This window comes from Poecilia mexicana, unplaced genomic scaffold (genome assembly GCF_051168715.1).
Source record: "Poecilia mexicana isolate PSO_F unplaced genomic scaffold, ASM5116871v1 scaffold_21, whole genome shotgun sequence".
Taxonomy (NCBI): Eukaryota; Metazoa; Chordata; class Actinopteri; order Cyprinodontiformes; family Poeciliidae; genus Poecilia; species Poecilia mexicana.
In genome coordinates, this window is record NW_028263390.1 from 23,084,870 (window position 1) to 23,108,728 (window position 23,859).

At 43.0% G+C, this 23,859-nt stretch overlaps 1 protein-coding gene and 11 non-coding genes across 12 annotated transcripts; all 12 read left to right on the plus strand.

The window, feature by feature from the left end:
- The first annotated feature begins 249 nt into the window (after positions 1-249).
- allc (allantoicase) lies at positions 250-5,671 on the plus strand. Its single transcript, XM_014999644.2, has 11 exons — positions 250-449; positions 867-917; positions 1,211-1,298; positions 2,048-2,167; positions 2,304-2,383; positions 2,522-2,654; positions 2,754-2,909; positions 3,565-3,638; positions 3,879-3,987; positions 4,064-4,182; positions 4,260-5,671. The coding sequence occupies exons 1-11, from the start codon at positions 366-368 to the stop codon at positions 4,437-4,439; spliced, it is 1,194 nt and encodes a 397-aa protein (XP_014855130.2). The 5' UTR covers positions 250-365; the 3' UTR covers positions 4,440-5,671.
- Positions 5,672-17,590: 11,919 nt separating this feature from the next.
- Positions 17,591-17,662, plus strand: trnaw-cca (transfer RNA tryptophan (anticodon CCA)). Its single transcript has one exon. It is a non-coding gene; the product is annotated as a tRNA-Trp (tRNA).
- Positions 17,663-19,081: 1,419 nt separating this feature from the next.
- Positions 19,082-19,153, plus strand: trnaw-cca (transfer RNA tryptophan (anticodon CCA)). Its single transcript has one exon. It is a non-coding gene; the product is annotated as a tRNA-Trp (tRNA).
- Positions 19,154-19,542: 389 nt separating this feature from the next.
- trnaw-cca (transfer RNA tryptophan (anticodon CCA)) lies at positions 19,543-19,614 on the plus strand. Its single transcript has one exon. It is a non-coding gene; the product is annotated as a tRNA-Trp (tRNA).
- Positions 19,615-19,859: 245 nt separating this feature from the next.
- trnaw-cca (transfer RNA tryptophan (anticodon CCA)) lies at positions 19,860-19,931 on the plus strand. Its single transcript has one exon. It is a non-coding gene; the product is annotated as a tRNA-Trp (tRNA).
- A 383-nt stretch (positions 19,932-20,314) lies between these two features.
- On the plus strand, positions 20,315-20,386 carry trnaw-cca (transfer RNA tryptophan (anticodon CCA)). The gene has a single exon. It is a non-coding gene; the product is annotated as a tRNA-Trp (tRNA).
- Positions 20,387-20,631: 245 nt separating this feature from the next.
- trnaw-cca (transfer RNA tryptophan (anticodon CCA)) lies at positions 20,632-20,703 on the plus strand. Its single transcript has one exon. It is a non-coding gene; the product is annotated as a tRNA-Trp (tRNA).
- Positions 20,704-20,934: 231 nt separating this feature from the next.
- trnaw-cca (transfer RNA tryptophan (anticodon CCA)) lies at positions 20,935-21,006 on the plus strand. The gene has a single exon. It is a non-coding gene; the product is annotated as a tRNA-Trp (tRNA).
- A 238-nt stretch (positions 21,007-21,244) lies between these two features.
- trnaw-cca (transfer RNA tryptophan (anticodon CCA)) lies at positions 21,245-21,316 on the plus strand. Its single transcript has one exon. It is a non-coding gene; the product is annotated as a tRNA-Trp (tRNA).
- Positions 21,317-21,561: 245 nt separating this feature from the next.
- Positions 21,562-21,633, plus strand: trnaw-cca (transfer RNA tryptophan (anticodon CCA)). The gene has a single exon. It is a non-coding gene; the product is annotated as a tRNA-Trp (tRNA).
- Positions 21,634-22,016: 383 nt separating this feature from the next.
- On the plus strand, positions 22,017-22,088 carry trnaw-cca (transfer RNA tryptophan (anticodon CCA)). Its single transcript has one exon. It is a non-coding gene; the product is annotated as a tRNA-Trp (tRNA).
- A 220-nt stretch (positions 22,089-22,308) lies between these two features.
- Positions 22,309-22,380, plus strand: trnaw-cca (transfer RNA tryptophan (anticodon CCA)). Its single transcript has one exon. It is a non-coding gene; the product is annotated as a tRNA-Trp (tRNA).
- Positions 22,381-23,859: the final 1,479 nt, after the last annotated feature.

Consider the following 23,859-nt stretch of genomic DNA (forward strand, 5'->3'; position numbering starts at 1 on the left):
CATTATTTCTAATCTGAACACATTAAATCTCAGGTGAGACTTTATTCCATTTCTAACTGAATTCACCTGTAAAATTAAATTAGATGAAGTTTTTTTTTACAGCTGCTTCTCAGTAAATCAGAATATCAACTGACTACTTGGTGGAGGCTCCTTCTGAATTATGGAAAACATCAGAATTCACCTTTAAGGGATAATAAAGTTTTCCTGAACTTGAACCCAGAGTCAGCCTGTCAGAACAAACAGCTGCTGGACTTTGGACCCGCTGGGCTGCAGCCACATGGGACTTTTATTTCAAGGTTCAGCAGGAAAAGCAGCAGCTCTCAACTTTCTGCTCACCTCTGAGAAAACCGAGGAAAAACTCCAGGATGGCAGAGAGACGGGCGACGGCTGCAGCAGAACCGGACTTCTTGCAGTTTAACGACCTGGCCTGCGAGACGGAGGGAGGGAAGGTGAATAATGTAGAGAAGAGAAAGTAAAATTTAGGTGAAACTGTCAGATTGTTTTCCAGATGGAGGACAAAATATTAGCATAAGACAAAAAAGTCAAAATTTGAAGCATCTTGAACCTTTTGGCGGCTCTGCATGGAGGAATGATGAACTCCACTCTGTACCTATTAAAACGGCCTCCTGCAGGGGTTTTCTGATATTGCAAAGCATGATTGTTACTGTGTTTGCACTGAAGTTGATCTCAAATGATGAAATTTACAACATTTACAATCTGCTAAGGAAACCCAGAAAGAGAATAAAATGTATGTACAATTTGTTCAATCTGAAATTTTTAGTCTTAAATGAAATAAATTCAACCAGCAACATTAAAACAACTTTAAGTTTCATTGTTCTAACCTGTGCTTGGTGTGATTCCTGCAGGTTATTTTTGCCACAGATGAATGGTTTGCTCCGGCGAAGAACCTGCTGAAGGTGAACGTCTGATTTTACCTGCAGGATTTGATCTGCTTAAGTAAAAAGATCATTAAATCTGGAAAACATCCACAAGCTACTGAGCCAAAACAGCTGTAAATCAAATGTTTCAAATCTTTGGCTCGACAACCACGTTTAAAGACGTCGATACGTTTAAAGCCAAAAGTTATGAAGTAATATTTTAATTCTAAGTGAGCTCAGTTGTTTTCACGCTGTCCTTTACCTGAAACGGTTTATTACCGTTTGTTTCGCTGCCGTCACTCCCCAAACATCTGCAGCCTGTGTTTTCACAGCGAGAGCCTCCGCAGTTCATCCCGTCGGCCTTCACAGAGTTTGGGAAGTGGATGGACGGATGGGAGACGAGGAGGAAGAGGATCCCTGGTCAGCGTCTGAAACCAAACGCCGTAAAACTCGCATCACGCTGAACATCGTCCGATTCTGACCTCAGATCAGATTCATCCAGAGAAACTCAGACAGAAACTGTTAAAGTTTATTTTGAGTCAAATTCTGTTTTTACAGTAATGAGATTAAAACCAGTTCAATGGAAACAGAACAGAAAAAGTTATTATAAAATTAGTTTCAAACGTTTTTCATATTTGTCTCTTCATCATAAAAACATTTTCTTGTTGAACTAGAAGGATAATTGCTAAAAGAAAAGTGGAGAAGGTTTTAAACATTTTCACCAATTCAGAATCTGAAAAGTGTGGCAAACATTTGCATTCAGCACCAGATGTTCTCCTTCAGCCTAAATGAACTTGAGATGTTTTATAAAGACAGATGGAGAAAAACGATCAAACCTCCAACGGTCCTGAAGGTGAATATGATTCTAGTTCTGATTCAGGGCTGAGAATAAATCTACACCACACTTTTCAGATATTTATTTTTGTAAAATCCTGTGGTTATGTTTTGGTTCCACTTCACATCCTATCCCTGCTTTCTGTGTCTCCATCAGAAAGCAGTTTGATAAAAGATATTAAACCTAAAACCACAGCAGGTCATTTTCAAGAATAAAGTCAAATCACATAAACCTCAAACATTTCATCCCCATTTCTTCCCCATCCATCTGCATGTAAACTCCATGCAGATTTTACAGAATGAAGCGTAAACATGGCTGCTTTTGCTCCCTGAAGGTCATGACTGGTGCATCATTCAGCTGGGAGTCCCTGGTTTGATTCATGGACTTGATGTGGACACGTCTTTCTTCACTGGAAACCACTCGCCCTACGTCTCCATCCAGGCCACCTGCCTCGGTACCGATCATCAGTCCTTCCCGTCTACTGGACCTAAACGCTCTCCATCTTCTCTTCCTTTGCCTCCACACATCATTCTCCTACTTAAGTGTGAAATGTGTTGATATAAGTGAGTTAAAGTCGTCCTCCTGACCAGATGAGCTGCCCTCGTTCACTCCCGGGGAAGATCGGACCGGCATGGCCGCCACTGCAGCTCAGATGGCTGCTGTTGCCAAGGTAACTGTCGGTGGTATAATAGATCAAAAACATGTCATCGTGGTGATACATGACCTCTGCTAAATGGGAGTCGGCGCTGACAGACATCATGTGGTGGTGCTGATGGATGACGGCTGACTGACGGTTTCTGATCGCCAGCTGAGCTCGGAGGTTTGGCCGGAGCTGGTGGGCGTGGCGCCGCTGCAGCCTGGATACGCAGAACGCTGCCACAACTACTTCAGGGTCAGCAGCAGGAGCAGAGTCACACACCTGCGCCTCAACATGCATCCAGGTACGTTACAAACACACAATCAGGACAGACATGGATGGCTGGAGACTCTGGCCTCAATAAATGATCACATGACGAGTAAAATGCTCTGATTTCTTCCAGATGGAGGAATAGCCAGACTCAGGGTGTTCGGTGTCGGGCAGAGGGATTGGTCTTCCGTCCCGACCAATCAGGACGTCGACCTCGTAGCGATGACCAATGGGGGAGTCTGCCTCGGCTACAGCGACGCCCACTTTGGACATCCGCGCAACATGATTGGTTGGATTTAAGTCAATCACTTGACCTTCCACCAAGAGGTCAGATCAGGGAACCACAATGTTTAAAGAAGAAAGTCTGAATTCACACAGACTTCAGTAAAATGTTTTCTCTTTGAATGCATGAAATTATATTTAAACATTACTAAACTACAAAACAAACTTCAGAAACCTCCTCTAGTTTCTGACCAGAAGTCAGTCCAGTAGGAATCCGAGTCCTTCTGGTTCCAGAGACACTTTAAGGCTTCGGCTGAACAGCAGTTAGACATAAAAACACACAACTGTCCACTGATCGGTAATCAAACTTAGGAACAGGAATAAAAGAATATACGAAAGTTAAAGAATCAATATGTAATATTTGTGATTGTTATGTTAATAATTAATGAATAATTATGAGATTTTTCCCTTTTTCTTAAATTAACTATAAATTTCTATTTTTCCCAACATAAAACTTCAGTTTACTGATTGGATGCGAGTCGTTTGTGCAAACAGATCATTAAAGCAGCGCAGAAGACGAGTCGACACTAAACCACACAATGATTAAAGGCAGAATTGATTTTATCCTCATTTCTCTGTAACATAAAGACGTTTGTCCACCGCCTGGTCTGCGTTCATGTCTTCAGTCCAGTCTGAATTACTTCCCTCTGCCATTTTTACAGGACGCGGTCGAGCCGCCAACATGGCGGACGGATGGGAAACAGCCCGCAGATTAGACCGGCCCAAAACGCTCAAGGTTTCAACATGAATAGCATCCAAAACGTTTTGTTTTTAATCTGAAATATTTCTCATGCATTTATTTGATGCTACAAAATATCCAGTTAAAGTCGCAGTTGAAGAAAATGACGATCATTTAAACTGGGAACTGAAACACTGAGCTCAGATCAGCGTTTCAGTTAAATATGAAAGCGCTCATGTTTTACATGGAGGCTTCAGGTGAAATGTTTGAAATTTCTCCCTGGGCGTCGCCTTGCAGGCAGACCAGCAGGGGATCCTCCAGGTGCCGGGCTGGGAGTGGGCCGTGTTTCGTCTCGGTCATCCTGGGCTGATTGGCAGCATTGAGGTGGACACCAACCATTTCAAAGGCAGGTACATCCGAGTCAAGTCTGCTGCCTCCTCCAAGAACAAATCCATCTTTTTATCCGCGCGTTTCCCACTCAGGTAATTTCCCAGACTCCTGCCGGATCGAAGCGTGTCTTTTAACCCCTGAGGAGGAGGCGCGCTGCGTCCAAACCAGATGGAACTCTGGGAAATGGGAAGTTCTTCTCCCACCTCAGAAGGTAACATTTATCACCACTCAGATCGTCTCAGTTCTGTGATCGGCGTCCTCACCTCCACCTTCCTCTCTGGGCTTCAGCTCCGCCCTCATCACAGGCATCACTACAGCAAAGCAGATCTGACGCCGACTCGGCCCGTCAGCCATGTTCGGCTCATCATCGCTCCGGATGGAGGCGTCAGCCGCCTCCGTCTGTGGGGTCGGCCCAGGCTGGTCACTGGAGCTCCAGCCAATCAGAGCAGAGCGTCATCCAAACTGTGACAGGCTGAATTCAGCATCACTGACCATGAGGGGCATCTGAGGATCTTATTCTGAAGGAATCATGTTGATGATCTAAATTTAAAAGGTTTTAAATCTATTTTCAATCTAAGAAAACTGAATGGTTCTAATATAACAAACCGAAAGAAAACGTTCCCAGGTTGACGGGAAAACAAGTGAATGTTTGTCTCTGTCCACGGATAACGGAGGAGACATCTGGACTCAGGACAGCTGGGTCTGCCCAACTCATTTTGAACAGAACCAGAAGTTGGTGTTAAATTATGACGTCAAATTTCCTTTAACTCAAATTTGATATGAACAACATTTTTACGGTAACAGTCACTGTTATGAAATCCCTGGTAAATATAGAACACTGTCCCTTTAAGAGTTTTCCTGAAATAAAATGTCGTCTTCATTTCCACCCAACTGGAAAACCGTCCCTGGACCCAGGCTGGTCCACCAGGAAACATTTATCTGCTTTACTCAGTTTCTCTGCAACACAGCCATTTGTTTAGATTCACGTTTATCGGCTTCTTCTTCTCCAGCTGCATCTTCCCCAGTTAACGTGAAATAAACAATTGGAGGTCAGATGAGTGAGGATCAATGACGGCTCCATTTTCTTCTTCCTCAAAAATTAGTTGTCTTAAAAAATATATCTAATTGGCATTGATTTTGTCTCGATTGATCTCCTTCAGTCCTTTTTACGGCTGCCGTTTCCTGCAGCAGCTCTAGCTGGAGCTGCGTCACCTGAAATGTTCTGCATCGTATATTTCTATGTGCTGCTGCTGCGTTTAAGCATCTGAAGCTCCGCCCCTTCATCACTCAGCTCTGAGCATAAACCTGACCTCTGACCCCATCTGGGCAGCTTCAGCAGGGAGGCAGCCATGTTTGTCAGCTGCTCAGATGTTACTGAAATTACAGTAATTATCCACGCTGTGTGGTCCAATGTGTTTGAGTTTGACTGCTGACTTTGACCGTTTGGGCCCCTCCACTCATTTCCCACCTCTCTGGGTTTTCACCAGATGTTGGACGTCGCAGGAACATTTTCCACAACTCACTGATCTGTTGATTCAACAGGTTTATTCCACAGACATTTTAAATTTCAACATAATTTAAGGCCTCATTTGGGTTCTGCAAGTTTATTTTTCTTTTAAAGATAAATAATTATGAGAATATTATCTGGAAAACAATTTAAAAAATAAATGTTGTAAATAAAATAAAGCTAGTAAAAAGGTTTTATTTTGTATTCATGGTCAACCTGATGTCTGTTCCTAGTAATGAACAGAGTCCGTAGAACAGCTCCCCCTGGTGGAAGTGTTACAGTAATACATATTTTTGACTTGTGGGACAAATTGGGTCTATTTAATGAAAGGTCCAAAAAAATAAAATAAAATAGCCCTTCATATTTATGCATTTATAAATAACTAAAACCTGAGTATGCAGCATGTTGGTAAAAAAAAAAGTTAAAATATGATAAAAACTGAGGCTCATTTCCAAATGATAAAAGAAGTTATTTCTATTACATTTTTATTTAAAATGTTATTATGGAAACTAACCTTTCCAGCAGTTGCTCATTATATCTGATCTGTTTTCTCTGTGTATGGGTTTGTTTGGTTTAAGCTCCGCATGTTTAGATGTTAATTGATTTTGTCGACTTTGTGGAATCTAAACAGCAGAAATCTGAAGTTTCCTCAAACATTTATTCAAGGTAAAGCAGATGAGGGAATTCAGCAGCTTAAAGCAACGAAGGATTTGTTTTTTCTGCTGGTCGTGGTCATGCATCACGCTGCGCTTTTAATCTGAAACAATAAACACTGCAGAGTCTCCAAACTCTGTTTATTCGTTTAAATGACTTCAGCCCCGTATTCAAACCCTTCTTGTTGCAAGGCAGGCAGCAGTGGCATCAACTTCACCGTTCCCTCCAAGAAACCAATAAAACAGCAGTTCATAAAAACTCTGTGCTGTCAGACTGTCGTTTCCTGCCAGTGATTCTTCAAACCAGTCATGGGAGGAATATTAGTGCAGCACTTTTCATGCAACCAAAACAAAGAAAGAGATTCACAGCCAAGAAAAAGTCATTTTAAACAGAAGATCTCAAACTGTTCTGGTAACCAATTCAAGTTCAGCCATGGATTTACTGTCATTTCTGCAGCTCTTCTCAGAAACCTTAAACCTAATGAGTGAAGCCAATGTGTGGCATTAAAAAACACCAGATTGTTTCTGATAACAGATTATACGTCCATTGGACAGAAACTGGAGGCTCCAGAGACGTCCAGCTGGATGGACTGTTGAGTTCCACAGTAAGGAGATAAATATTCATATTTTAGTGAGTTTCCTTCTGCAGTTGACTCACCTCTGCTTTCCTTCCCAGGGTGTTCAGGCTGAAAGATTCCCCAGGTGCCTGAGCTCCACTTCAAGGTTCCAGGTTATCCTCTGAGAATAGAAAAGAGTAGTTAGTATTTCTGGTAAAAATGTTAAAATTAAAATGTCATGTAGTGAAGATGAGCTGCAGGCATCGTATGAACTGGCCAATCAGTGAGCAGAGCTAACGAACTCCAGCCTTCCAGAGCTGCTGTCCTAGATGCAACCCATCTCCAGCACCTGAACTAAATCACCGTTTCATTACCGAACCTCTGAATTACTGAATGCCGATGAGGAAATTCAGGCATTTTGACCTAAAGGTGACAGGAATGACTGGGAAACTCCTGATCTGAACTGGCAATAAAGTGCCAGAAAATGTTTTAAAAATGGTTTCATTTCTGTACCAATAAATTAAAGTATTTTTATTCAGTGACGTACAAACAGAAAATGCAGTGAAGAGCTGCAGTGTGTCCTGAACCGGACCTGCTCTCAGCCTTCAGCGCTGAGCTGAATTCATCTCTGCTTTCTGTCTTCGAAGGCTCATCATCGACCGCTCTGACGTTAATAAAGATGAAGCACAGAAGAGGAAATTAAAGCCCAGCTTCCCTTTTCTAATGAGATCATATCCATCATGCTCTGCTCTTTAACCTTCACTCCTCGGAGCACAGCGCCACAAAAACAACCAGTGGTGGAAAAACCTGAAGCTCCTCAACCAGGAGGAAAACTAAACGCTCATGGCTGAACCTAAATTATGTCCCATTAAACACACAGAGACATCAACAGCTTTGGTTCTTCAACAGGGGCAACGGAGACAGTGCAGCTACTGGAGACATGAAACTCACTGACAGCTGAGATGTTATGCAGATGAGCTCCTCATGTGATTCTTGTTTGTCTGAATGCTGGGGGGGGGGGCAGCAGACAGGAGCAGCGTAATGAAAAATGGCTTTTAAGCTTAATGGGAATTCACTTAAAAACATAATTTAGATCCTGCAGCAGAGCAGGAAGCAGCATGAGGCGTTCAGGGAGCGACAAGCAGCTCAGAAACCTGTAAACGATTCAGAAAAGGTCCATCCAGGAAAAACTGCTGCCTAGAAACAGTTTATGGCTGCTGGAGATTTACAGCTGATAATTAATAGTTTTCTTAATACTTACATTGCTTATAGTAACTGAGATGAAACAGATAACCTAAGCTCTACATGAAGAGGACTCGGTTCTGAACTGTGGGTTTAGGTGTGAATAATGCTTTTACAGCCACTCTGTGTGGTATGCTTTTCCATCTAACCTGGGTTTCCTCTGCAGGCACACAGCTCCAACAGACCAACTTCACACAGCTGGCAAATGGGACCCACATCTGATTTTTTCACGGCGGTGTGAATGGCCTGATCTTCTCTCACAGATCTGGATTGCAGTTCTTCCACATGTGGAACTAAATCATGTCTGATAGTTTTCAAAGCGTCTGCAGTCTGGATGAAATTAAGTCAACTCGCATTTTATCCAACGTTTCGTCTTTCCAGTTATTGGTTATGAACTCTGATCAATAAATACATTAATAACTGAAGAATCGAATTTCATGTTAATTTGGAAGAAAATCTGAAAGCTGAGAATCACAAAGCCGTCCATGTTCTGCAAAGCGTTGGATTCATTGACCTTCTTGATGTTTCCTTGCTGAGTTATCATGACTAGATTAAATAATCCAGCTGGTTGTGGAGCCGGGCGGATCACCAGGCGGATCACCGGGCGGATCACCGGGCGGATCACCGGGCGGGCAGCTGGGCGGGAAGCCGGGCGGATCACCAGGCGGATCACCGGGCGGATCACCGGGCGGGCAGCTGGGCGGGAAGCCAGGCGGATCACCGGGCGGATCACCGGGCGGATCACCGGGCGGGCAGCTGGGCGGGAAGCCGGGCGGATCACCAGGCGGATCACCGGGCGGATCACCGGGCGGGCAGCTGGGCGGGAAGCCGGGCGGATCACCGGGCGGGTCGCCGGGCGGGTCGCCGGGCGTACGCTCTGTCTGGATGTTCCTGGTTGTTAACAGAGCTGCTGCTGTAAAACCTTCCCATGAGCCTCTGGGGCTTCACCTCTGGTTCTCTGCTGGTTCCCGTCTGCGTGACAGGAACCCACACTGATCGACAGCGGCCTCATAAACGACAACTGAATCTCCCCAAGCGTCACTCAGCCCCTCGGGGGGATAGGAGGTGAGCGGGCCTCCCTCAGCCCGGCCCGCTGCAGATTATTGCTCCGTCTAACAGGCTGAGGATATTACTTTGCCTGGAGCGGAGCCTCACCAGCTTATTTCCCCTGAGACTCCTGAATCACATTTCCAACGACCCTCGCTGGAGAGATCTGGTAAAACCGTGTCGGTGTAAATCCCCCTGAGACGGAGCGGCAGCTTCATTAGCATAACGGGGAGCGAATGAAAGCCACAGCGAGGAGGCTGGAGCCGGTATGAACAGGTTCGACTTCCCTCCCCCCGACACATCCAGGATGATGTCTGGACTCCTTCTGCTGAATTATTGTGGACCATTAAATACACATTTATGCCAAAGTCGGTGTTATTCTGTCTGGTGAAAGAATGATTAATGAACATTTTTGACTTCACAAACATACAAAGATTCACACATCAACAACCAGAGATTCAACTCAAAGCAGAAGATGCTCTTAAGCGAAGCTCTGGCTCTGTATTCGACCTTAAACTGCCCTGAGTTGGTTCTCCCTGTGGATCTGGTGCTTCTCTCTTGGTACTCCAGCTTCTTTCCACAGTTCATAAGTATGGATAACAGTCCATGTCTACGGGCCTCAATAGCTGTGCTAAGAGGCAGAATATCTGTCCATCCACTGTCTTCCACTAAACCAAGATTGAGTTATGGGTAACAAGCCAAGGAGGAACCCCAGGTACCCCAGGCCAGATGGGAGCCACTTTTCCACCGAGTGGTTTGTGTGGGTCGGTTTTTTTATTTTATGGGATATTCAGGAGAGTTTCCGTTGCCAGTTGGATGAATGTGGTGTTATACTGGAGCAATGACCAATGTGATGCTCTACATCTGGTGCTCGCTGCAAGCAGCGCCGTTTTTCTGTCCCCCACCTGATGGACTAGTTGTGTGCTGCCAATGCATAAAGTAGTGAAAAATCTAGAAAATGTTGGGTTTCTTTGATGCTTACTTCCAATGGCAGTTTATTGTTACTTCAAGATGTGTGATGTTTACAAGTTAGTGACACAATGATGAGCAGAAGGATCCCAAACCTTTGGGTGAAAGTAATTTCTGCAGACATGCTTCACCTTCTGATGGTAGAGATGGATTCACTCAAAGCATGGAAACAATAATTGTTGAACATTTATGAACTTTGCTGCTGTCCAAACTGAAGATCAGGCTAAAAATACTGGATGTCAGACTTCTGTGTAAAAGTCAAAAGAAAAGTTTCTAGATGCAATAAATCCGCAGATGCCAGCTTTTGCAACCATTTTGCATTGATTGTTGATTTCCATGATATTCCATGAGCTCCCATGTCACTCAGCGGTGGCAGGAAGAAGCACAGCAGCAGAAGTGATGAGGATGGATGTCCAGGATTCTCTGCTTCATCCCTTCAGTCTTCACTCACAGCTGACAGCTTACTGCGTCCCGGAGGCATCCGATTGATCGGCAAGTCGAGACTCTGTCCTGCTCAATAAAGCCTGAATGAATTCTCTTAACGTTGCGTCTGTCATGCAGGACAGAAAATCCTCCCTCGCTTTGTCAGTGGGGAGATATTAAAATCCATCAGGGTGAGCTCTGCACCAGACACAGTAATTCAGCCTTGAACACTAAAACAAACTTCAGAAACATAATAAATGGATTTTCTGTATATGTGCTGAATACCTGAGACCAGAATGAAATGTAAGTAACTGAATTTGACTGGGTTGATTTGATTATGCATTTGTTCTTTAAGGGGAGCTGAGATGACATTAGTTGTGAGTTGCATCAGTAAAATTTCTCCAGAACAGTTGCAGTAATGCTGACAGGAATCATCTAAGGTCCGACCTGTAATTCACTGGGTTTATTTCAGAGTCCAGTCTGTCCACAGAGAGGATTGTCCCGTTGGTCCAGAGCCTGCGACGGCCAGGCCTGGTCACTGCTGAAAACAGCAGCTGCCCCTGAACTCTCTTCCTTCAGTCCCGTGATTGATGGACTATAGATTCAATAGACAACAAGGTCAGTGAAGCAGGAATAAAGATTAGACCCAGAGGTCAGTGGAAAGCCTGGACATGACTGTCGCAGGCAGAGGAACCTGAAGCTTAGAGACTTTGCTGGAAACCCCAGTAAGGAAGCCAAGAGCTGGGATTGATTCACTTCCAATCACGGATAGAAAAGTAAACCTTGATCCAGGCAGAAATTAGAAACCCGGAGGAGCTGAGGAACTCAAGAATGGTGGAGGTCAAAGGAAAATGGCGCACAGACATGGAGGAACCTATCCAAGAGGAAGTGGACCTGGGCTGACCACTAGAGCTGTGGGGTGAGGAGAGACGTAGTCAACTGGAGGATCTGAGGACCATTTGAGAGGAAAACTTAGGGTGCAGTTGGATATGCCGAGCTGCGACAGGATGCAGAGGCTTCGCTACCCAATCATCCTGGAAACATCAGTGGGAGAGACAGGAAGCAAGAGAGGCAGCAGAAAGAGCCTGATGGATATGAAGCAAGAGGGAGGGAGCAGTGGCCAGTCACCAAGCTGACCCACCAGCAGGAGGGTAACGGGTCAAACCCCTCCATGGCAGCCGTCACCAACCGAGGACACGACTTCCTGGCTGAAGGCAGCAGCCCATGCTGTATGCAATCAATTGGTCCAAGCACTTTGTGAGTTTTCTATCCTAAAATGTACTGTTAAAGTAAAGACTTACTTTATTCCTTACTACAAATGAACTGGTCTCTATTGTGTATGGCTAACATAATACCACTGTACAACATGGTAGTGGCAGCATCATGCAATGGGAATGTTTTTCTGAGGCAGGCCATGAGAATGTAAAATGACAGCAGGCAATTATAGAAATAGTATTCAAGAAAAGTCAACAGTTGATCTTCCATATCTTCTCTTATGATTTGACAGTTTTAAGGTATAATTTTGATGCTCAGACGTGAAGCACATCAGACAGTTTCTCTGAACCCAAATCAACGATGTTTAACTCTGTAGAGTGGAAGCAAACAGAGCTGCAGCTCTGGTAGAAGAGCAAACAGCTGATGTCTCACTGTGTTCTCCATGTTGGTTTGGTTTCTCCTGCAGACAAACTTTCACATTCTGACAGTTGTGAGTAATAACTCCTCGAGGCAGTGCTGCACTCTGCAGGGCACCAGGGGTTACAGAAACAATGAAAAATTCATACCGCTGAATCGCCCACATTGACTTCCTCCTCCTGAGTGTTTTCTTTGATCGAACACTGACGAACTGTGGCCTCTGCGCTCTGCTGACTCTGCGGTTCTCTGCCTCATCTTTTGTGTTGCGAGTCTGTCCGATCGGTTTCTGCTGAAGGACTGCACTCAGTCCAAGGTGAGGAGGATCAATGCTGCTAGTCTGAGCAGTGGAAGGACCTTTAGCCCATAATGAGATGCTCCTGCAGCAGAAATGAAGACAATCAAAGGTAGATTACTAACATCCAGAGACCTCCGAGCTGCAAACATCCTTCTGACGACGCAGTTACTGAGGCCCAATCGTGGTTCTTCATTTCATCCATCACATTTTCAGAGACAACTTTTCACTGACACCGATCATTCAGGACTTTCTCTTTAGTAAAGTAACAGCTGATGGTAGTTGATGGTGGTGAAGGTTTGCATTTCAGCCCCATTCAGAAATATTTAAAAAGTTTCTGCACATCTTCCCACATCACAGCCACATGGGAGCTGCTCTGCTCTGCCTCACTTCAGCTTCCAGCAAATTCAGGAGTTTTAATTTCCACCTTATGGCCATTTTATTTTAGTCTCTTCCTTATGGTGACCTGAAGGCTTCCTTTTGTCCTCATAACGCTTTTATACTTTTACATGACGCCAGTACAACTTACTAGAATATCATTGAAAATGTTGCTTATTTTAGCAATTCCTTTAAAAATTAAAACTCGTTTTAGATTTGATTGAATTTCTATTGATTTTTTTTATGACTATGGCTTACAATCAATAAAATCTCCAAATTCAGTTTGTCAGAAAATAACATTTTACGCTGCACAGTTAGCACAGACGTCCAGCAGATGGTCGCCGACGCCCTCCACAGGGAGCAGCAGCAGCAAAAGGTTTTGCTCTGTTCACAGGGTTCCAGCAACATAATGGGAAGTTGAGTGGAAAGAAAAAGTTGTTAAAAAAGGAAAAGGAAGATCATTTAAGTGTTTAAGGGAACCGTTGGGCTGAGTCAGAGCTTTCAGACCCAACACACCAAAGACGCTCGCATGCAGAATTTCATGCTTTTCTTTGTTGAAGTGCTGATTTCAGTTTTCTCTCTGACTTCATACGTTCCCTGCAGCCAACGGTACAAGTACCAGTTTTAATGACCAGGTGTCATATAATCCGAACTGGAACTAAAAATTCATCCATCCATTCATTGTCTCCTTGCAGTTATCGCCAGCAGTTATAGTGTGAGCAGTGGGGTCACCTCTGAGAGGTCAGGCCTCAACGTCCCCGGAGAATCTATGGGTTATTGTCAGGAGGAAGATGAGGCAGAGGAACCAACAATGCAAATGAGCTGAAGACCACTACTAAAGCAGCCTTTAGTCCAGGACACCAGAGGCTGATGTCCTTCGTTCTGTTGGTGCAGTGGAAAAGGACTTCCATCCAGATCCTACTGCAGATAATGTTCAGCATTTCCTGGTTTCATTTTCAAACCAGGACTTTGAGGGGGAAAATAAAAGAAGAAACATGAATTGTTTTCTTAGTGGTAATAATGGCAACAACTTCAAAATGGATACGTGACAAAACGCTGACGGCGTTCATCCAAGATTTGGGGATTATCAGGACAAGAAGTTTTCTGCTGTAAGAGCTCACAAAAGGATTCCCTACATATTTATATGAGATGGATAAAAGACTTTAATTGGTGATATTTCAATGTTTGTGGCCTTTGCATCATCTGTCACTCAGTTCATAAACTTTTCAAAATCTCTGGTGAGATGTTTTCACAGAGCAACAACATGCACAGCAAATGACTGTCTGTCCTTTAAGGAAAATAAAGTTAGACTGTAGAAACTCAGTGTCTGAGTGCTGGTGTTTATCCAGCCTTAATGCATGCAGACGCCACCGGGGATCAGACCAATCAGGAGCCAGAAAATCCTTCCTCCATTCAGCGTGTTCTTTGACAGATGGCTGATCAGTATTCAGAGCACACACATTCAGCCCCCCTCCACCTCTGCAGCACTTCTCACTTCATTTCTCCGTCATGCTCGGCTGGTCCGTCTGCTCGCTCAGGTCTGCAGCGCCTGGAAATGAAGGAGCGGCGGCAGAGATTTCAGGGGGTCGGACGGTTTTGGGGGGGAATGATGACGACGACGGTGGGGTGAGGAGAGGCAGGAAGGAGGCAGCTGCAGTTTCTGAGCAGCCACTGCACAGTCAGAGCTAATCAGACACTTACTGGGGCCTGGAGGCAGGGACAGGCACTTTCTGATGCTCTGAGAATATTTTTTACAATTTCTGAATCCTGAAAACCATAATGTTTTAAATCATGTTCAATCAATGCATAAACATGTCTGTTTATAACCGAGTCGTTTTTATTAATCCATTTGAAACAAAAAGTAAACGCCTGACTGCAAGTTGGTTGTTTGAATTATGCAAATATACATTTGAGATTATTTAGAACGGAGATTCTCAAATCCAGGCCTGGAGGCCCGGCGGCGTGCTGCGGCTTTTAGACGCGTCTCTGCTTCAACACACCTGGTCAAATAACCAGGTGATGAGCTGGACTCTGAAGAACCCGACAGCACTGAGATGCATTGAACCAGGAACATAAAGGTTTCTGGACACTGATGTTTCATTCCTTCAACATTATGGTAACTGAATAACAAGTAAATATTTTTATCACCAACACAGAGAGAACAAAACAGACTGGACTTATAAACTAATGAGTCATAAATATTCGGTCGCTAAACGAAGGACCAGTGTGTTAAATCTTCTGAAGACCAGCCTACTAAATAAAACAGGAAGTAAAAAATTAAAGCTACAAAAACACAGCAAATGTAAACACAGAAATTAGTGAAATGAACTAAAACATGTTGATTCAAACTACAGGAACTAATAACTAGTAAATCAAGGACATCTGAACAAAACCATCAACACTAAAATACAAAATCCCAAAAGTCAATTACACTAAAATAGACTAAAGCTGAACAAAGTGATTTACACCACAAATAAACAACTCCTGGTTTTCTATCTTTCTGTGTAACAAATACTTTGGTTTTGTTGTTACAAATTCTGCAAGAACCAGCTGAATGTAAGTTACATGGAAATGTAATCACTCAGAAATGTTTCTCCTCAAGTCGCCCAATTAGGAATATTTTCCCTTACAGACTGAAACTCTGAATGAAGAAACTCCAGCATCTTATGATCATAAAGTCCTGCATCATTCAAATCCTTAAAACATGCAATATTTTGAGATGATTTTCAGTAGAATTCAAGTGCAGAGAACAAAAGGCAACAAAAAACTGGCAGGTTAAAAGTTAACCTGTCATTCACAGGTTGTCATTCACAATGACAGGGGTGTCAAACTCCAGTCCTCAAGGGCCGCTGTCCTGCAGTGTTTAGATGTGCCACAGGTAAAAAACAGTGGAATGAAATGGCTTAATTACCTCCTCCCTGTGTAGATCGGTTCTCCTGAGCCCTGCTAATGACCTAATTATTCTTTTCAGGTGTGGTGCAGCAGAGGCACATCTAAAAGTTGCAGGACAGCGGCCCTCGAGGACTGGAGTTTGAATGACAGGTTAAATAATAAAAACAGGAAAAACTTACAGAAATGCATGAGCAGAAAGAACAGAGACCTGAGGTGAACCAGCGTTGAACAGCGTTCAGCAGGAGATGACGCGCTGGAGCAGGGCTGGAAATGAGGATGAAACCAGGTGAGCTTAATAACAGGTGATGTGGAACAGCTGCGGCAGAACGAGACCAGAGAGACGGAGACAAATAACACGAAGGGAGCTGAACTAAGACTCAAATGGATCTATAACCAAAGAGAAAAAGACTAAAACTAAGAGAATAACCCAAACAGCAGGGAGGGAAGAACCAGAAAAATGTGAGATAATAAATACAAATATGGCAAAACTCTAATAAACACCGAATGATTACGACTGAATGATCATCTCTTAAAATAAAAATAAAAAATCCCTTCCCATTAAATAATTGTTTTTATTTTATCCTATTTGTTTCTTTTACCTAATTAAGACATTAAAAAACAATTAAAATAAATACATATAAAAACATTGGTGGTTATTTGTAACTATATTGTTAACTTTTTTCTTTTTTTAAGGAGTGACTGAATTGTTTCCTGGGTTACATTAACTATCAAATAAATATTTGATAGATTTTACAATGAAACTGACAATGGAAGGTAATGTGTAATATTTAGAGAAGTTATCAGATCTTATAATGGTCAAACAGGATTTTAGATGCGTTTAACAATCACACGTCAGTCTTTGGTTTTATTAACTGGCGTTTTTACTACAAAGTTCTGTAGCTAAAAGGACAAAAGCTTTTCTGTCTCAACGATCCAAAGGCGACGTTTTCCTCAACCCAACTTCTGTTTATGTTTCTTATGGATGTGAGTTAGAAAGTGACATTTTTTCCACTGACAGTTGAATAAACAGGATCCTAACTGCCTCGTTTTTCCCAGGTAATTTAAATGCAGCATAGCTGGTTGAGGGGAGAAGCCAAGCCAGGATCCTGAAGCTACAGCAGTTTTCTAATCTAAACAGCCACTTAACCCCTGACATGGCGCCTTACAATGAAACACCTACACAACTGGAGATCGCTGATGAAACAGAAAACAGGACATCACATTATTAGGATAAGAAGATTTCTGCTGTTTGATCATTTGGTGCCAAGCAGGAAACGGCTACCAACTGTAGTTCCAGCAACTCAACCTCTTTAGAAATTACCCTTCTTGTCTCCCGTTGAACCCAGATCTCATTTCTGTTTGTTTTCATGGCGTAGTTCACAGCGAGCGGGGTCAAAGGTCAATGAGGAGAACACAGGATACCGAGGGGGGTTTCCAGGGCGGGCTGGGGCCACCGGGTGAGTCTGCGAAGCCAAAACAAGCTTCTGAACTAGATGAGGGAGCGAAGGAGCCTTAAAAACTGACAGCCGTTTGGTTTTTCTCTCAGGAGAATTTCAAAATAAAAGGAACCTGACTGACATTCGATGTGTGGGCCTAGTAGGGAGGAAAAAAATAAAAAAACAGCTCCACCATAAAAATTCACATCAGGATAAGAGAATTCAATAAAGCATGAAAAAGTAAATAAATGTTGTTTTTAAAGTAACTTTTAGAAGTGGACAAGAACATAGAAAACATATTTGGAAAAAGCTGAAGTTCTGATCAGATATATTTAAAATTCATTTCTCCGAGTTACTTTTCAAATCGGAGATCCATCGTTGATCCATCGTTCTCTCAAACAACTTTTTAAAAAACTGTCACTGTGAAGGGAAATTGAAGCTTTCTGTCACACAGAAGACAAACTCCAAGCAAGACATTCATTTTGTTGTTGCTGCTTCCAGGTTACTCACTTCATGGCATTGGGAATCTTCAGCAGGTTATCTAGAGCTCTGACAGGAACTGGACCAGTGGCCATAGATCTTCTCTACACAGACTCTGTGGCGCAACGGCAGCGCGTCTGACTCCAGATCAGAAGGTTGCGTGTTCAAATCACGTCAGAGTCAGCAAGGAGGTCTTTCAGAAGTACCAAGCCCTTCTAACTCAGCTTAAGCTTCTAGATGTTAACTAAAACAGTTGGTCATTCCAGATTGAACTTGAGAAATTCTGTAATAAAAATTAGAAGTGCAATGGAATTTTTATGGTTGCTGCTTACGGACTCCTCAGGACCAATCAGAAAGCGCGGTGACGTAAGAACAGAGGGGAATCCCAAACAGCTGACATATCGCGCAACTGAGAGTCCGGTGGATATTGGAGATGATATGTGGAAATGTTTATTATTATATGTAAAGGTCGTTATTATATATGTTTATGTTTATTCAGTTAAAAATGTTAACTATGAAAAAACATATTCACTTCCAAATCATAGTGCAGCAAATAGAGCGGCTGCTCCCGCTGTCTTTTATCCACCGCCTTTTCTTTTTTAGTCTTTTATCTCTTAAAATGAGTCCACAAACTGTCACTATTGCTTCTACATCGTCATCCGTGTTTGGTCATTCTAAATCCCCGCTATGTTGGGGGTTTTGTGGATTTTCTTCTGGAATCGGGATGTTTGTGACTGGAATCGGTTCGTGTTGCTCCTGCCTTGAGGCTGAACACGAACCGATCGAACCTGTTGTACTTTTATCAGCTCTGTGGTCACAGAGGTTTGGAGAATCAGCTGACAATCTTAAATCTTTCTGTCTAAACCAGACTTAAGACTCACAAGCTCTACTCATCTCCTCTCGACCACTGCCCAAACGCTGTGACTCTGGTCGCTATGGTAACGTTTACATAGCCCTTCAAAATAAGATACAGATGCACCACAAAAACGAACATTTTACTTTCATGAAAATTTTAACTCACGATAAAGACTAACGGAGCCCTGAGCTTGTTTCTCTGCAATGAGACGGTCCATCAGGGAGTGATGGAGACAATGACACCCGAAGTGTTGCTTATATCCACAGCCTGCTTGGTCTCTACGAGGTGAAGCAGTTTGAAGCTTCATTGCCTCATTAGCAGCCGGCCGCCGCATGTTACTCAGAGCGGATAGAACACCGGGATAAATCCATCCTCCTGTCGCTTCTCTGGGCCTTCTCCCCTTTGCAAAGAAACTTTCCAAAGACACCTGATCTGTTTCTTACTCATTTTGCTGCTTGTGGGCTCAGTGTTGACTCAGAATTCGGTTAAAGGATTTTCAAAATAAACGGTCATCCAGACTCAAATAATACATAAAACGGAAATATTTAATTATTTCTTGTGCGGCCCGGTACCAATTCACAGACCGGGGGTTGGGGACCACTGACATAGAAGACAAACTCCAAGCAAGAAATTCATTTTGTTGTTGCTGCTTCCAGGTTACTCACTTCATGGCATTGGGAATCTTCAGCAGGTTATCTAGAGCTCTGACAGGAACTGGACCAGTGGCCATAGATCTTCTCTACACAGACTCTGTGGCGCAACGGCAGCGCGTCTGACTCCAGATCAGAAGGTTGCGTGTTCAAATCACGTCAGAGTCAGCTCAGAATCTTGATTTTCACAACACAACAACTGCTGAGGTCCATCTCTCACTCTCATCAAATCTCTTTCATCACAGTCCACAGCAAAACACATTGAAGTCGGCCACCTAATTGAAGTAAAAGCGTTTCCTTGGTATCGTTGCAAAAACTAGAAGTGAGTTTACTCTTACCAACTGGTCTCTGAGATTCTCCAAATTGGCATAACGTTGGCGGAAGCCAAACGTGATGTTCCATTGTTTTCTTTTTGCATACATTTAGTTGTTGTTTGAGAGTTTTTATTCACATGCACTCATTGGTTCAATCACACACCTTTAGTTGAGCAGGTGGCTTTTGTACCCACAGTTTCTCTGTCAGGAACTCCTCCTGTGGCAACAAATCTTTACTGCAGAGACTCTGTGGCGCAATGGCAGCGTGTCTGACTCCAGATCAGAAGGTTGTGTGTTCAAATCACGTCAGAGTCAGTAGTTAAGCTCAACCTAAATGCTTTCTCTGAGATATCTTTTGGTGGGTTGACGCATTGTTCTCTCAAACCATTTCTCTTAAAAAAACTGTCACTGTAAAGAGACATGAAGACAAACTCCAAGCAAGACATTCACTTTGTTGTTGCTGCTTCCAGGTTACTCACTTCGTGGCATTGGGAATCTTCAGCAGGTTATCTAGAGCTCTGACAGGAACTGGACCAGTGGCCATAGATCTTCTCTACACAGACTCTGTGGCGCAACGGCAGCGCGTCTGACTCCAGATCAGAAGGTTGCGTGTTCAAATCACGTCAGAGTCAGCTCAGAATCTTGATTTTCACAACACAACAACTGCTGAGGTCTCACTCTCATCAAATCTCTTTCATCACAGTCCACAGCAAAACACATTGAAGTCGGCCTCCTAATTGAAGTAAAAGCGTTTCCTTGGTACCGTTGCAAAAACTAGAAGTGAGTTTACTCTTACCAACTGGTCTCTGAGATTCTCCAAATTGGCATAACGTTGGCGGAAGCCAAACGTGATGTTCCATTGTTTTCTTTTTGCATACATTTAGTTTTTGTTTGAAAGTTTTTATTCACATGCATTCATTGGTTCAATCACACACCTTTAGTTGAGCAGGTGGCTTTTGTACCCACAGTTTCTCTGTCAGGAACTCCTCCTGTGGCAACAAATCTTTACTGCAGAGACTCTGTGGCGCAATGGCAGCATGTCTGACTCCAGATCAGAAGGTTGTGTGTTCAAATCACATCAGAGTCAGTAGTTAAGCTCAACCTAAATGCTTTCTCTGAGATATCTTTTGGTGGGTTGACGCATTGTTCTCTCAAACCATTTCTCTTAAAAAAACTGTCACTGTAAAGAGACATGAAGACAAACTCCAAGCAAGACATTCACTTTGTTGTTGCTGCTTCCAGGTTACTCACTTTGTGGCATTGGGAATCTTCACCAGGTTATCTAGAGCTCTGACAGGAACTGGACCAGTGGCCATAGATCTTCTCTACACAGACTCTGTGGCGCAACGGCAGCGCGTCTGACTCCAGATCAGAAGGTTGCGTGTTCAAATCACGTCAGAGTCAGCTAAGGAGGTCTTTCAGAAGTACCAAGCCCTTCTAACTCAGCTTAAGCTTCCAGATGTTAACTAAAACAGTTGACCATTCCAGACTGAACTTGAGAAATTCTGTAATAAAAATCAGAAGTTCTATGGAATTTTTATGGTTTCTGCTTATGGACTCCTCAGTAGTTGGACTTTTTAGTGTTGTTATAAATCTCCCAAGAACTCCTCCTGCGGCAAAGAAGTTGTCTGCAGCGACTCTGTGGCGCAATGGCAGCGCGTCTGACTCCAGATCAGAAGGTTGCGTGTTCAAATCACGTCAGAGTCAGCGAAACACCCTTTCACAGCTGCTAGCAAAGTGTAACACTGCCTAAGCTTCCATATGTTAACTAAAACAGTTAATCTATTGTAACATGATCCTTCCAGGGGGAACTTGAAAAATTCTGTCATACAAAACAGAAGTACAATGCAAACTTTATGATTGAGCCTTATGGATTCCTCAGTAGTAGTTTTCATTTATATCTCTGTCAGGAACTCCTCCTGTGGCAACAAATGTTTACTGCAGAGACTCTGTGGCGCAATGGCAGCGCGTCTGACTCCAGATCAGAAGGTTGTGTGTTCAAATCACGTCAGAGTCAGTAGTTAAGCTCAACCTAAATGCTTTCTCTGAGATATCTTTTGGTGGGTTGACGCATTGTTCTCTCAAACCATTTCTCTTAAAAAAACTGTCACTGTAAAGAGACATGAAGACAAACATCAAGCAAGAAATTCATTTTGTTGTTGCTGCTTCCAGGTTACTCACTTCATGGCATTGGGAATCTTCAGCAGGTTATCTAGAGCTCTGACAGGAACTGGACCAGTGGCCATAGATCTTCTCTACACAGACTCTGTGGCGCAACGGCAGCGCGTCTGACTCCAGATCAGAAGGTTGTGTGTTCAAATCACGTCAGAGTCAGCTCAGAACCTTGATTTTCACAACACAACAACTGCTGAGGTCTCACTCTCATCAAATCTCTTTCATCACAGTCCACAGCAAAACACATTGAAGTCGGCCTCCTAATTGAAGTAAAAGCATTTCCTTGGTACCGTTGCAAAAACTAGAAGTGAGTTTACTCTTACCAACTGGTCTCTGAGATTCTCCAAATTGGCATAACGTTGGCGGAAGCCAAACGTGATGTTCCATTGTTTTCTCTTTGCATACATTTAGTTTTTGTTTGAAAGTTTTTATTCACATGCATTCATTGGTTCAATCACACACCTTTAGTTGAGCAGGTGGCTTTTGAACCCACAGTTTCTCTGTCAGGAACTCCTCCTGCGGCAACAAATCTTTACTGCAGAGACTCTGTGGCGCAACGGCAGCGCGTCTGACTCCAGATCAGAAGGTTGCGTGTTCAAATCACGTCAGAGTCAGCTAAGGAGGTCTTTCAGAAGTACTGAGTCATATAACATCGTTAACTAAAAGAGTTGGTCTATCATTCCAGATTCAACTTGAAAAATTTGTAATAAAAAACAGAAATGCAATGCTAATTTTATGTTTGCTGCTTACAGATTCCTCAGTAGTTGACTTTTGGTATTTTTATTCAAAACTCTGTCAGGAACTCCTCCTGTGGCAACAAATGTTTACTGCAAAGACTCTGTGGCGCAATGGCAGCGTGTCTGACTCCAGATCAGAAGGTTGCGTGTTCAAATCACGTCAGAGTCAGCAAGGAAGCTCAACTTCAAATGATCTCTCTGAGATGTCTTTTGGTGGATTGTTCTCTCAAACAATAAAAAAAAAATGTCACTGTGAAGGGAAATTGAAGCCTTCTGTCACACAGAAGACAAACTCCAAGCAAGACATTCACTTTGTTGTTGCTGCTTCCAGGTTACTCACTTCGTGGCATTGGGAATCTTCAGCAGGTTATCTAGAGCTCTGACAGGAACTGGACCAGTGGCCATAGATCTTCTCTACACAGACTCTGTGGCGCAACAGCAGCGCGTCTGACTCCAGATCAGAAGGTTTCATGTTCAAATCACGTCAGAGTCAGCAAGGAACCTTGATTTTCTTTGCAAGCTGTTGCTTTCTTGCAACACAACAACTGCTGAGGTCCATCTCTCACTCTCATCAAACAGTCCACAGCAAAAGACATTGAAGTCAGCCACCTCAATGAACTAAAATATTTCCCAAAAAAGCAAAACAATTGCATAAACTTAACAACCAGCATCTGAAAACATTGAACTCATTTGCTAATTTTAACTCAGTTAGGAACTCTTGTTGGGTGCCAATTAGCATCAGCAACAACCTGTGATGAGCTGCAGAAGAGGTGAAGCTGAAATCTAAAGGCACGTGTTTGATTCATGTTTTCACAGGATTCACCTGTTGCAGGTAATTAGACTCATGGTTTGGGTGATGCACCTGTGAGATCATTTCTTCACTTTTCTGCTTTGGCTTTAACTGACATGATCTTTCTTTAAAGTGTAGGAGAGGTGCTGAATATTTAACCAAATGAACCTACAAAAAGAATCAGAGGCAGATTAACATCCATGTGAACATAAATTATATTTAATTTGTATGCTTGCTTACTTTTGTAGCCTGCAGGATGTGATACAGGATAGGACAACTGGCTCAGCAGGACATTTCCAGAACAAAATATTGTTGGATTGTGCTGAATATTCAGCACAACAAAGACTTTTATTTTGTAGAACATAACAGGAGATTTAAGTTCCTTCTAATTCTGATCTTTTAATGTTTTGTTGGTTTTCGGGCAACGAGTTTGGAGACTTTTCAGAGGTTTAATGATTCACTGCGTTATTCTTTCAAAAACCAGCTTCATTGTGTTGTTTGGTTTGTTGTTCTCTTGGAACAGGCGATGCGAGTTCATTTTTTGTGTAATATGAAAAGTTAAATGTGCATCATCTTGGAAAAAACATTGTTTTAAGTACAAATACAGATTTTATCCTTTATCTGATTTTATTGTGGTCTTGATTATTTAAAATTTTGTCAAATTGTTACTTATTTCCAGGATTGTTGGTAATGTTTACTAACAGAGGTGAGTTTGTGTGCAGGAAGTGGGCCTCCAGGTGAGCTGACCGACCTTTCTGAGGCGCTCCCTCTGGGCCTGATCTTGTCTTGTCCTGCTTCGTCTCCAAGGCCTTTTTCATTTCCAGCCAGTCCATCACCTGACAGCTGTGGTCCATTCTG

Coding starts and splice junctions, on each gene's coding strand:
- allc (XM_014999644.2), top strand. CDS start 366: ATGGCAGAGAGACGGGCGACGGCTGCAGCAGAACCGGACTTCTTGCAG. Junction 918..1,210: donor CGGCGAAGAACCTGCTGAAG/GTGAACGTCTGA, acceptor GTGTTTTCACAG/CGAGAGCCTCCGCAGTTCAT. Junction 3,988..4,063: donor GGACACCAACCATTTCAAAG/GCAGGTACATCC, acceptor TTTCCCACTCAG/GTAATTTCCCAGACTCCTGC.